This window comes from Macaca fascicularis, chromosome 15 (genome assembly GCF_037993035.2).
Source record: "Macaca fascicularis isolate 582-1 chromosome 15, T2T-MFA8v1.1".
NCBI lineage: Eukaryota > Metazoa > Chordata > Mammalia > Primates > Cercopithecidae > Macaca > Macaca fascicularis.
Genome location: NC_088389.1, coordinates 99,244,938 through 99,258,854, shown reverse-complemented (window position 1 = coordinate 99,258,854; position 13,917 = coordinate 99,244,938). Strand labels below are relative to the sequence as shown.

The 13,917-nt window shown below is 42.6% G+C and overlaps 2 protein-coding genes across 3 annotated transcripts in view; one reads left to right on the top strand and one right to left on the bottom strand.

Moving 5' to 3' along the window:
• Nucleotides 1–869: 869 nt before the first annotated feature.
• On the top strand, nt 870–5,197 carry TMEM252 (transmembrane protein 252). The gene is made up of 2 exons (XM_005581868.5): nt 870–1,216; nt 4,273–5,197. The coding sequence occupies exons 1-2, from the start codon at nt 939–941 to the stop codon at nt 4,505–4,507; spliced, it is 513 nt and encodes a 170-aa protein (XP_005581925.3). The 5' UTR covers nt 870–938; the 3' UTR covers nt 4,508–5,197.
• Nucleotides 5,198–10,971: 5,774 nt separating this feature from the next.
• PGM5 (phosphoglucomutase 5) overlaps nt 10,972–13,917 on the bottom strand; it is a 183,780-nt gene continuing 180,834 nt past the window's right edge. For both annotated transcript variants that reach the window (XM_005581869.4, XM_045373149.2), the window contains one exon: nt 10,972–12,459. In XM_005581869.4, the coding sequence (XP_005581926.1) occupies nt 12,370–12,459 (90 nt within the window). In that variant the 3' untranslated portion in view covers nt 10,972–12,369. The remainder of the gene's footprint in view (nt 12,460–13,917) is intronic.

Below are 13,917 nucleotides of genomic sequence, written 5' to 3'. Positions count from 1 at the left end.
ACAGTATCAAATAAAAAAGGGCAGAGCCGGGGCATAAACCAAGTCTGAAATAAGCTATCCACAATCAAAGACAGTCAAGCTAAAGAAAACAAATTCCAGCCAGGAAACAGAAGGCTGGCGTTGGAAAGATTTTTTGAGGCAATGCTACATAGAGCAGAGGTGTGGAGGAGAGGACAGGGAACATTTTTAGCAGCATCCTCTAAAATGAATTATATTTCATATGTACTTTTTGAAGGGGGAAAGATTGCAGGAATTACAGGCCCCAAATCCCCCCAAATTCCCGAGGCTCTGACTGTTATAGTCCTTCTCTCCAGCACTCTCCTTCCCCTCCCACTCAAGCTCTTCATCTTGTCAACAGAGCAGGAATCGCGGAGTTCACATTCTGAACTTTTGTCTTGGAATTATTCCAGTATCATAGTGTGGGGGCATTAAGTGGGGATTCATTGAGGGAGGCAAGACAAACATGTTAACAACCTTGAAGAAATGCCTTTTTAATACAGAGAAAGGGAGAAGGAATCAGGAAGGGATTTCTTACCAAACCACAAAGAAGATCGTTCTTTAAAGAATGCTAACTTCTCCAGCTTTTAGTGGGGAATTGCCCTCCATGGGGATTAAGAGACCAGTGCCTTTTAATCAAAGGAGGGCCAAACTGGGAACAGCTGAGTGTCCCACCCAACTCTTAAGAGCAAAACAGCTACACAAAGCCACTCCTTCCTGCAGTATACAATGCTGTTTTTTGGCTGATTCTCCAAGGATATTACAGTTACTTTCAATGGTTAATGAATAGCTTCTAAGTGCCTGTTTCATTTAATTGTCCAAAGGCCAGTGGGTCCCAGAGCGTATAAAGCTGCAAGCTGGCTAATGAGCTCATTCTCTTGGAGCAAGCGGGGAAGCAGAGGAGCGGCAGGGTCAGGGTGCTGGGTTCCTGAGGTGCAAGGATGCAGAACAGAACTAGCCTCGTTCTCTGTGCTCTTGCCCTCCTGATGGGTTTCCTGATGGTCTGCCTGGGGGCCTTCTTCATTTCCTGGGACTCCATATTCAACTGTCAGGGGAGCCTGATTGCGGCCTATTTGCTTCTGCCTCTGGGGTTTGTGATCCTTCTGAGTGGAATTTTCTGGAGCAACTACCGCCAGGTGACGGAACGCAAAGGAGTGTTGAGGCATGTGCTTGGACAACACCTTGCTCATGGGGCCCTGCCCCTGGCCACAGTGGACAGGTACTTGCTGACAAGCAGAGGGACCAAGGAGGGCTGAGATGGTCTGAGCTGTGTTAAGATCTGAGTAATTTCTGATCCTACTATGGAGCGACTTGCATGTCCCATGGGCTGTCTAGAACCAAAGCTTTATTGTCAGGGAATTACTCTGGGGTTGTTATTAGGAAGAATGGTGTCACCTTTGGGGGAAAACCATGATATAGGGGCAACTCATCTCAGAGAACCCTACCACCACCCCCAGTGAAAACCCACCTAAGCCAATTTAGAAACCCAGGCTCGTTTGTTTTATCATGGCAGCTGTCATTAATTAGTGGCAGGTGATGGTTAGTTACTTCCCATAACCAGGTTCTAAGGTTCTAAGGAAAGCAAGTCGCAGACCAAATTCTGCTACACAACAAATGAGGAAGCCAACATAAAATGAGTCCTGGAATCTCTGTGAGCTCAGAGAAGTCCCGGTTTACTCTGCTTTTAGGTGTTGTGATCTCATCTTGCGTAAAACATTTCTTCAGAGTAAGGTGATAATATTCTAGAGGTAAGATTCATTCTATCTCGCCACCTCACACCTTAGGATAGTTATCATCAAAATACAAAACCAAACAGCAAGTGTTGGTGAGGATGTCAAGAAACTGGAATCCTGTGCATTGCTGGTGGGAATGTTAAAATGGGGCAACCACTGTGGAAAACAGTTTGGAGATTCCTCTATACATTAAATATAGAATTACCATTTTATGCAGCAATTCTACATTCTGAGTTTACACACAAAAGAACTGAAAGCAGGGATTCAAATGGATGTTTGTACACCAATGCTTGTGGCAACATTTATTCACAATAACCCAAAGGTGGAGACAGCCCAAATGTCCATCAGTGGGTGAGTAGATAAACAAAATGTGGTATATATATGCAATGGAATATTAGCCTTCAAAAGGAAGGAAATCCTGGCACATGCCACCACTTGGATGAACTTGAAAACATTATGCTAAGTAAAACGAGTCAGTTACAAAGGACAAATATTGTGTGATTCCACTTATATGAGTACCTAGCATAGTCAAATTCGTAGACACAGAAAGTAGAACAGTGGTTCCAGGGGCTGGTGGAAGGAGAGATTGGGGACTTATTGTTTAATGAGTAGAGAGTTTAAAGGTGATGGTTGTAGAGCAACATGAGTATATTTAGTGCCACAGAACTATACACTTAAGAACAGTAAATTTTATGTTATATATATTTTACCACAAGAAGAAAAAAGATTAAGTTAATCTTATGGTCAGCATCAGGCAACAAGAAACCTCCTAATTCTTGGCTAGCCACAGGACCATTTAGGGATAACACCCTAGGCATCATTCTCAAGATACAGGCTACAAGACTATAAATTATTTTGCCCTCTTTTTGCAAGAGTAGAAAATATCTAAAATATTTTAGCTACTCTATGTATCTTGAATACAAGTAATCTTACCCATGAAGATCCACTTTCAGCATCCTTTATGCTACTTAATGAGATAAGTATGAAAACCAAAACTTATTTACAGTGTTATACTAACCAGCAGAGTTTCTGGTTTGATTAAAAATTATGATAAATGAAGTGATTGTAGAAGATGCCTCTAGAGTGATGATTTCTTTTTGTATAAATGTTAGAGGACTACCTCTAGAGTGTGAATTTCTGATACATGTAACTGATTGCCTTTAGGATATAGCTCAAATGGACTAACACATGCATAATATTACAGTATGCCAAAATGTTTGAAAGTCAATTATGGACATCATTACACCCGCATCTTACTGCCTCTTCTTGCTGCATATAATTAGATGCTCATCCCACACAGAATGGCTAGCAAGTCAGCCTGGGAAGTCACATTTCTCCAAAGCATTTGCACTCAAAATGGATACCCAGGTTGAGATATCAAAGCAAATGGGTATCCAGTGATGGAATTCAGGGGACTGGGAATGTGGATGGCAGTTGAAGGAGGGTGGGGTTGGGAGAGGTAGCTGGGATTTGGGGCAGGCAGCAGTCATCCTGGAATCTTTCAAATCACTCCAGGGAACAGCTCACCTTTCTGTGTAAAATGCCTTTACACATGTGCCCCATGACTCAGCCTTGGCTATTCTGAGTGAAGGCTGAGATTTATGCCTTACAGTAGACAACTTCTTCAGCGACTGGCTTTGGGCCTGGTAACATTTGGAATGGAGTTGTGGCTACAAATGGCAGTCCCTGTTCTGTTGTGGTTACACACCATAAACACTCCCTGTAGGCACTGGAAGGATGGCTCTATAAATATACAACTCAACTGAGCTCACCGGTCTCTCTTCCTCTCCTCTCCCCCTCTCCCAGATTCATTCATGATGGAGAAGCCAGGAGGATTTAGCAATTAGCAATGCTGGGCAAGATGGCCAATGAGTACATCAGCCCCCGAACGAATCGCTGCTTTAGCCTACTGTTATAGAAAGGGTTGCAATTGAAATCTGCGTAAAGTTGTCAGTTGGTATCATGTGAGAAATGAGTATGCTTGTATGTTTTCTTTGAAACTAGCTACTGAGTCTTGAAAGGGTGTTAGGACAGAGACGGGGCATCTAGTATAGTTCAGGGATCAGCACAAAGTTGGTTTTCATTCATTATTTTGTTGACTGTGATGATCAGAGAAAGTGAGTGCAATTGAGGGGATGATACCATGCGAGAAAGGGAGCAAGGATGTGAATGGACTAAGTACTCGGTAGAGAGAAGTTCCCTATCCAAAGCCCCCACCTCCTCTACTGTTGACAAGGATCTCACACTGAATGGCCCTGTTTCCATGAGTGAATGAGCAATAGAGAAGGAATAGCTTGGCATAACCCACTGGGAAAAAAATATGACTAGAGGCAGGCATCCTGTGGCTGATAAAAAGGTTCTTTTGGAAGAGCAGCACATTTTTTAAAAACTGGTGATGCCAGGAAGAGGTACATCTGTTTCAAAAATCCATGTTTCTTAACAGTTTAGCTTCGCACAATTTGAGCTGAGAGAGGCAGCCGTCTGCCTCTTTGGCATTAATGCCTAAATAACGCATGCATGTTTGTGCTGTTTTGTCCCCTAGGCCAGACTTTTACCCTCCAGCTTATGAAGAGAGCCTTGAGGTGGAAAAGCAGAACTGTCCTGCAGAGAGAGAGGCCTCTGGCATTCCTCCACCTCTATATACAGAGACGGGCCTGGAATTCCAGGATGGAAATGACTCCCACCCAGAGGCCCCACCATCTTATAGAGAGTCCATAGCCGGCCTGGTGGTGACAGCAACCTTAGAGGATGCCCAGAGGCAAGGCCAAGAGTGCTGAGGCAGAGAAAGCTCTCCAGCACTCATGATGCCACCGCTGTGGGGAGCAGCTACCGATGATAAAGGCAAACGAGGGACTGTGGAAGGAAAAGCCACACCAGGGACCCCACACGAGAGCTTGGGGAGGGGATGACAGCCCTGAATTCCAGACATAATTGGCCATGCCAGGGCAGGGCAGGCCAGGGGCCCTGGAAGGGTGTGGCCAACACCAAGCAGACATTTCAGAGGATTCACACTAATCCTAACCCTGGCAGGCCTTGGGTCCCCAAAGGTGTTACTCTGAGAGCTCTGCTTATAGAGATTCTTTCTGCTCCTACTCAATTTCCCTCCCACCACCTCATCTCCAGCCAGGGAGGAATAGATGCTGGTTGTCAGGACAGCCACATGCCTTCCTGTTCTATATCACCTAGTAACCTCAAAGGGAAGGTTTGTTATTTAATTTATGGATTGTTCAGCCTTTGGCTTTGTTAGCTTGTTTGCTAGTTGCCTCCAGCTGACCATATGACCAGAGTGAGGCAGTACTTCACATCCTGGGACATATGCCCTTGGAACCCATGAATGTTATTTTGTATTATTTCATTTTCATGATGTGTATTTTTTCTATGTAAAAGGAAAATGACTGTAATATTTGCCTTCAAGATGGTTCAAACACAAAATGTTAAATGAGCTGTTTTTTAAAAAGAGGTCCTTATACAAACAGACATGATAAGATTGCTTATAGACCCAAATGGAATAGACAGAATAGTTAATTCATAATACATGGAATTCCAGGGCATAGGGTGGAATTTGTACTGGCCATAGATATTATACCACTTGATATAAATCTTATATAGTTTAAAAAATATTTATATGTAATTCAAAGAATCCCCTTATAAATCTCTAGAATTTGAAAGAAAAACTCTAATGATGTATGTTCATCATCAACAGAGATTTCTTGTGTCTCAAGATACAGATCTTTTTTTTTTTTTTTTTTTTTTTTTTTGAGACGGAGTCTTGCTCTGTCACCCAGGCTGGAGTGCAGTGGCGCGATCTCGGCTCACTGCAAGCTCCGCCTCCCAGGTTCACGCCATTCTCCTGCCTCAGCCTCCTGAGTAGCTGGGACTACAGGCGCCCGCCACCTCACCCGGCTAGTTTTTTGTATTTTTAGTAGAGACGGGGTTTCACCGTGTTAGCCAGGATGGTCTCGATCTCTTGACCTTGTGATCCGCCCGCCTCGGCCTCCCAAAGTGCTGGGATTACAGGCTTGAGCCACCGCGCCCGGCAAGATACAGATCTTGACTTTTAGACTCAGGACATTCATTTTTAAATCTGATGGTTTCTCTTCAACTTTATTATATTTTATTGTTTTGTGTTTTAAATACAAGACGACAAGTCTCGTTGCAGGGTGGTAGAAAGAGGTGCAGCCTGATGCTTTTGAACTTGGGCCAAGGATCTTCATCTCTCCGGCCTCAGTTTTCTCCTCTATCAAGTGAGGCACTTCACTGGTGTGGAATGCCTGTTATATGGCAGGCTCTGTGCCATGAGCTTCTCATGCATGTTAGCCCTCATTCCATCTTTAAGAGATAGGCACTATGATTATTCCCATTTTACAAGTGCGTAAAACTGAGATTTTCAGAAGTTAAGAAACTTTTCCAATAACACAATGACTTCTAGGAGGGTGAAGAAGGGTCCCTAGAGGGACATGGGAGGACTGGCTTACTTCATACTTGTGAGCTCGGTAGCCCTGTCTAACTTCTGTCCTTCTAGGAGACAGTTTGGATTTCTCTCTCCCTTCAGAAAATGGGCTGTAACAGAAAGTAGAGCCCCAGGGTTGCTGCAATATCTTAAAGCCCTTGGAGAAGTGGTAGAGATTGCTTTAGGGTTAATCAGCTTCTTTTAAAATATGCAAAATGTCCTCCAGGTTTTCTGCCTAGAAACTGGTCCCTCGCCTCATAGCATAGTTTCCCCCTGATCGTTACATGGATGATGAAGAATGATTCACAATGGAGACAGCCCTTGGTGAATGGGCACAGGAAGGGCTTTAGACAGTTGGTGAGAAGGATGTAGATCATTCAAAGAGGAAGAGGGTGGTCAAGATGGGATGGAGCCTCCTTTGTGGACTCCTCTTCTCCATCATTGCTGAGTGCATAGATAAAGTGTATCCTGACAAATGCATAAGAAGCTTCATAAAAGGAAATCCTTGTCCATGAAGCATGAATTTGGGAATCTGTTATTTAAATCCTTGGCATCGAGGGCATAAAAATATGAAGGTCACTCATGGTTGTCCAATAAGGAAGTGATCATTTATTAGTAATATAATTTATTATTCCTCTCTTGTCATCTCTTTCTATCCCTCTACTAAGAGAGTTAGCCTGAAATTCTCCCTGGTGGTCTGAGCACATTCACTGACTTGAACAAGCACCATCATTGGTCTTTTCTCCAGAGTTTGCATTTGTAATAGATAGTTTTTCCAACTACTGGTAGTCAAGTGAAACAAATGTTGATTTTGGTTTACATAAGAAATAGTTTTAATCTATTCACTGCAATAAATTTTGTACTTAAATTTTTCTTTTGCTATTTTTTTTTTGCATCAGAAAAAAAAAATCAATAAAAGACCATAGGTCAAAGTATTATTCTCTGGTTAAACTAACAGTGTCAGAATGAGTTGATCTTTCTGCAAACCCAAACATTATTGAACTCTAACTATTGATCTGGAAAATAACCTGGGTGTGTCTTTTTGAAAATAAAATGCTAATAGTTATTTGTTGATTTAAGCATATATACTCTGAATCATGTGTCAAGAACAAGGGTAGAACACAAAGCAAATTCTACATTTGAGAGACCCAGCAATTAAAATCCACTGGACAAATCAGACAAAAGTATCTGATTGCGGTTCATAATACTATATTAGTCATCCCCTAGATGATTCACTCAAGATAAATAGATACTGCCTCTGCTCTTCCTTCTCAGGTTTATAAAATTAATGGTCATGGACTGGAAACCACAGTTCCATGAATGACAGGGAGAGCACTTGCAACATAAGAAAGTGAAAAGAGAAAAATCCCTACTACAAGTCTTTGCTCATTCTCTTCTCTCAATTGTGGATGGTAGGTTCACATGTCAATGGGGAAGGGAAGTTCTCAGAGTTGAAGACCCTCCAGTATTGTAATCTCATAATGTCCCTTTGAGCAGAAAGTTTGAGTAGGCCTTACCACCACTCCAGAAGGTAAGGATAAGGTCAGTTATCCTCAATTTTAGAATAAGTTATACTGCATCTTTTGCATATCTGAGATGTACTGTGTTCATTTTCGACCCTCCATGCAAAACCTTACCATTGCTTTTAATGACACTCCTATCTATCATTTAAGATTCTATTTAAATATACTGTCTTTGGTGAGGCATTGCTCTAGCTCCCCTGCATTGCAGGGCACATATTAGGTGCAAATAGGCATGGAAAGATGATAAAGACATGGACTTATAATCTATATCTTCTCCATATTCTGTAAGGTTCCATGACAACCTAGGCTGACTCACATACCAAGTGGGCTGTCAACTGCATGGGCTATTTCTTCTAGTAAGGACTCCAGCTGGTCGGAGTGGAACAGACATTCTGTAAGCTCTGCTGCTTCGGATAATCTCTTGCTGTTTGTAACTGTCAAAGGGCCAAAGACTGATTTACTGGCAGTTACATTATTTCCAAAGGCACACAGTTTCTCAGACCTTTCTATACTCAGGGATGGGAAGCTCCTTAAGACAGGTGTCTGGGATTTCAGTGTCCACATGTTTTGAGAGTATCCAGTGCGTGATCCAGCAACGGAATGGAGTCACACAGTTATATCATTACCAGCTCCTGCAGATGCTTTTCAAATTCCCCACACTCATATGAATGTCAAAGTAAATCCCATGCCTTACACTGATCCATGGGACTGTGCATGAAGCTGAGACTTCCTGTGCAGAAAGCCTGCATGTCACATGCAAGCCCTTCCGCCTATAATGTCATGCAACACAATTTGTCCTGCAAATACTGTGGATGTATACTGCACTCAGATCAGTACAAGTTGATAAATGATCTCATTTTAATAATGACTGCCTATCTATTTTCAAGGACATTTAATAAACTCAAGATTCCTGGGTGACGCAAAACAAATTTTTGTTCTGGGGGACTGGCTAACGCCTGGAAGGATATTTAGCGTGTTTGCTTTCCTACTACTGCCACTAAATGCCTCTCTGGCAAATACACACACATTTCCAAACACCCGCCCTGGTTGAAAACCAGCATGTGATGTATCGTGTTGCTTGCCATTTTTCTGCAGGCACATGGTGTAATGAGTGAACCCCTCTGTAACAGCAGATCACCAGAGTTGCCCTGGCAGTTGCCATACTCTATCCATAGTTTCTGTATGATTGACTTGCAATTCCCACGAAATTTTGGACCTTTATTTACTCTGTTTCTTTTTTTTTTTTTTTTTTTTTTGAGACGGAGTCTCACATTGTCACCTGGGCTGAAGTGCAATGGCACCATCTTGGCTCACTGCTGCCTCCTGGGTTCATGCGATTCTCCTGCCTCAGCCTCCCGAATAGCTGGGATTACAGGCACACACCACCATCCCCGGCTTTTTTTTTTTTTTTTTTTTTTGTATTTTTAGTAGATACGGGGTTTCACTATGTTGGCCAGACTGGTCTCGAATTCCTGACCTCGTGATCTGCCTGCCTCGGCCTCCCAAAGTGATGGGATTACAGGCGTGAGCCACTATGCCTGGCCAAGTCATTTACTCTTAAAAAGCAGTGACTACAACTCCTTTTTTTTTTTTTTTTTTTTTTTTTTTTTTTTTTTTTTTATAGATAATAGAGTCTTGCTCTGTTGCTCAAGCTTGGAGTACACGCTGCTCCATCTCGGCTCATGGCAATGTCCACCTACTGAGCTCAAGCTATTAGCCTGCCTCAGCCTCCTGGGTAGCTGGGATTACAAGCATGTACCACCACATCTGGCTAATTTTTGTATTTTTGGTAGAGACAGTGTTTCACTATTTTGGCCAGGCTGGTCTCAAACTCCTGACCTCAAGTGATCCACCCACCTCAGCCTCCCAAAGTGCTGGGATAACAGGTGTGAGCCACCATGCCCAGCCTAGAGCTTCATCTTTAAGAATATAAAGAACATTATATGGGGAACAGTGACTTCCTGCCTCTCTCCTCTCCTGAGAATTAGGCAAGAGGTCATACACATATAGTTTGGCAAGAGAAGTTTGGATTTCATGTAAGGCAGAAATAATATCTTGGCAATGTGAATCAGAACAGGTTCCAGAGAGTGACTGTGTCCTAGACCCACCAAAAGACCTTCCCTTGACAACATAGCTGAAAAAATCTCTGTAAAAATAGGCAGCTACGCAGCTGCTTCTTCTGGTGGCTGGGCCCAAGGCTTTGCTCTGCCTGACATTCACAACCCTGTGCCCGCTTCAACCCCATGCATCAAGCCACCTCCTCAGGAGACCCCAAGCAAGTCTCCTCTCCAGCCATCCTAACCCTCAATTCCTAGCCTATCTGCTGACTTCACTCACCCTTGATGAAATTCTATAAATGCTTACAAATCCCAAGAAACTCTACTGTTTGGGAAACCGCTCTCATGCTACCATCTCTGAGTCTATTGCCTCTCTCTGTGTAGTCCCACAGCACATTGTTTGTGCCTCCTGTAACATTTTAATCTGATTATTTGTGTATGTTTGTCATAGCCTCCTATTCCCAAATTATAATCTTATAAGATCAGGAATAATGTTTCATCCATTTCTCTGCCCCATCTAAAACAGAACCCTGCCTAGATGAGTTGCTCAATCTATGTTCACTGAATGAATGAATGAATGAATCAACAGATGGGTGGATGAATGGATGGACTGCTGGGTAAATATATATTTGGGCTACTGGCCACACATGACTCCATATCAAAACAAAGAAATATAATTTTTATGTAAGAACTAATTTACATTTGAACTTACAAGTTAGAGATCATTAAAAGTTTGGCAACTTGAGAAAATAAATAAGTATTTTCTTACCTAGAGCTGATACACCTAAGAATACATCTGAGTGTCCTGACTAACACATCCGTGATTAATGAACACATGGATGGCTAGCATGGACGTCCACTCATGAGACAAGACCTTGAGAACCAAGGCTATGGAATTTTATTCCAATGGTTATCAATCTTGAAAGGGTTTTTTTTTTGTTTTAGAATCTCAGCTCAAAGTCACCTTCCTATTATTTTGAAATGAAGACAGTTACAGTGGAGGTCTAGATGCCATTTCAGTTTCTGCACTCCCAAAGGCAGTTTTGAGTAACTTACCTTTTCTGTTCCATTTAATACATGTCTCTAGTCATAATAGTGAAAAACAGCCCTTGCGGTTTTTCTGAAAGGCAGATTTATCAGGATAGGTCACCAGTACTGGAGTTTATCAAATGGCGAAACAAACAAATAAGTAAAAACCCACAATCCTTGGATAAGGTTGAAATTAGGAATTTCTTTTTTATTGGCCACTAAATGTCCTAGCAAGTTTCTGACAGAAGCATAGACAGAAAATGGAAACAAATACCTTACTGGGAATGTTTCCTTGCTTGCACTAACCTTGACTACAGCAATAATGCATTGCTCAACAGTCAAAGTGCACCAGGTCATCTCCGCAAATGGCAGGATAAGTGACTGTGCCGTTCCCAAAGAAGCAAAACAGATGCAAACAGGTCCCACGGGTGTCCTGGCTGAGTACAGAGGAGGCTGCTGGAGCTGCAGTACCCTTTTCCTAAGCAAGGAAAGCCAGCTGTGACCCCCTGCTTGCCGGCAGGGGTCCCCACCCTCCCCTCCATCATCTGGCCCATAGCTGTACCACCAATTACATTTTCTTCCAGCATCCACTTCATTTCCTACTTTTACAGCGTTTCATCCTCTCCTTTTGCAGCCATTACAAATAAGATCAGAACCGTGTCCAAACAAGTGCATTAAGATAGGCCCCTATTGGCAAAGTCAAAGAGCTCTCACACATGGTGGTCTTTTTGTCTTCTCAAGAGGAACTTGTATAAACCCATGTACCAACATACTTGATGTAATCAAGGAAGGGTCTCCCCAAATTGTAAGCATTTAATTGCAGAGTCTTGTCAAGAAACTTCTTCCCACCTTTACAACTGAATGGCTGAATTTGAAAGAAGGTATCCAGCTTAATAGCTAAAATAATATTGTTTACAAAATAAGAGAGGAAAACACCTATTGATATATTTTGTTGGAAGTGTGCCATTGTGATCTGTAGAAAGCTTTAGAAGATGTGAGAGAAGGTGGTACAGGGATGTTGGGGATGGGATGGGGGAGGCAGGGCCATCAGGTGGGTGGTAGGAGTGACGTGGGCTGTTGGGAGTTCTGTAATAAAACCTTCCCCCATTGTAGACCTGACATAGGATGAAAAGCTAAACCCTTCTCCATACTCGGAGTGTTTCCTTCTGCCTGCCCAGGGGCACCTGGGACTTAGGGTCAGCTAATTCTGGCACTGTTCTCTCTTGTGATTTTAGAACATTTTCTCGCTTGGCACCAATGATGCGCAGATGTTGTGATTAACAGCTGCCTAGCCCAGTCATTGTCAAAAGGGGAGGTTCCTTTGTGTGACAAAATGTAGATATCAAATGATTGTGCAGCTTTAACAGACAGCTAAAGGCCCTGTTGCATTTGGAGGAATGGGACAAAACCAAAACCAAATGGAATTTTTTTCTTTTCCCACCCACCCTCTGTTCCCCAAAAGCAAAATATCTTTTGTTTTTCCAAAGTCATAAGAGGCACAAACAGGTAGCAAGAAGGCATCAGTGAAGCATCTCCCGCTGAGCACTCTCTTTGGCCCTGATGAGTGATCTTTCCGCTACTCAGGTGATGACAGTGGGTCCCCTCCGGCCCGTTCTCTCATGAATCTGGGATATTTTCAGTGCGATGGCTATGAGAGGGCTCAGCACTGCCTGCAAAAGGAAAAGGAAAGTCTGTGAACAACTCAAGTCAGTTACATTTTGGGGCATCTGGATTTCTATGATAAGCATCTGGACTTAGATTCCAATTCACTGTTTACAGGCAGAGTCTTCATGGGCAGGACATCTGTCCTCTCTCGACCTTTGCTTCCTCCTCCACCAATGGAAGTTGGAATGGGCGGGGCAGGAGAGTAGGGGGAGAAGGTGATCTCCAAAGTCTTAACCAGCTTCAAAAGAAATTTATTTATAATAGGAAAATGTACAGCCCAACTACCAAACATGAGAGCACTGTATGAAGACAGCTTTGTGAATTAAGGGAGTTCAGAAAACTCCCAGTCTTCTGCTGCTACACCCTCATCCTCACTACACACACACACACACACACACACACACACACACACACACACACGAGAATAAAAGCTCATTCTTCATCCTAGGGCCATGGATTTAAAGAACCTATCATCGTGATGTTTCTGAAATGACAGACCAATTCATTGGCCAATGTTGCAGAAATAACTGATCATGCCTTCCCATCACATAACACCGGGCTTATGAGGCACCTCAGTGGGTTCCCTGGAGGAGGTGGGCATGCTTTAGAAGCCTGAGGAATAGGTTCTTGGGAAGGTGAAGGACATGAGGAGGAGGAAGACTCATTTCTTTCTTATTGTTTCATGGGATTGAGGCATTGTTTTCTGAGGTGTGGAGCATGCAACACTCACGATTTTCAGTGGTGCGTGGATATGGTATTGCTAATAAACAGTGAGAAAATCAGTCTATTTTCCATTCCTCTTCAATCCTTCTGATTTCATCAAGGAAAAACTCTGTTTGCTGCCAAACTTTAACACTTTAACCAAGATAGTGCATGCCTCAGGCAAGAGTTACCCAGCTAGAAGGTAAAGTCACTGCATGTTTTTATTGAATTCATGTTCATGATGTGCTTATATTTATCAAGTGGGATTGTTTCTTCCATGTAGAGTACTTTTTATAATAAATAAGTAGATTGAGGTAAAAACAAAGTGAGTCAATTTAAAGACAAATATTGGCCATGCGTGGTGGCTCATGCCTGTAATCCCAATACTTGGGAAGGCTGAGGTGGAGGATCACTTGAGCCAGGAGTTTAATACCAGCCTAAGCAACATTGACCCCATCTCTATAAAAAACAAAAATCACCTGAGTGCAGTGGTGTGTGCCTGTAGTCCTAGCTACTGGATAGGCTGAGATAGGAGGATGGATTGAACCCAGAAGTTCAAGATTACAATGAACTATGATTGTATAACTGCATTCCAACCTCGGTGACAAAGTGAGACCGTGCCTGTCTCTAAAAAGAAAAAATAAAAATAAAATAAAAAATAAAGACACATACTAATATAGAGATACTGATAGAAAAGAAGTTTGGGTAACACTAGGATAAGGGAAGAAACAAAAATTCTGTAATTCAGGAAAATAAAGCTT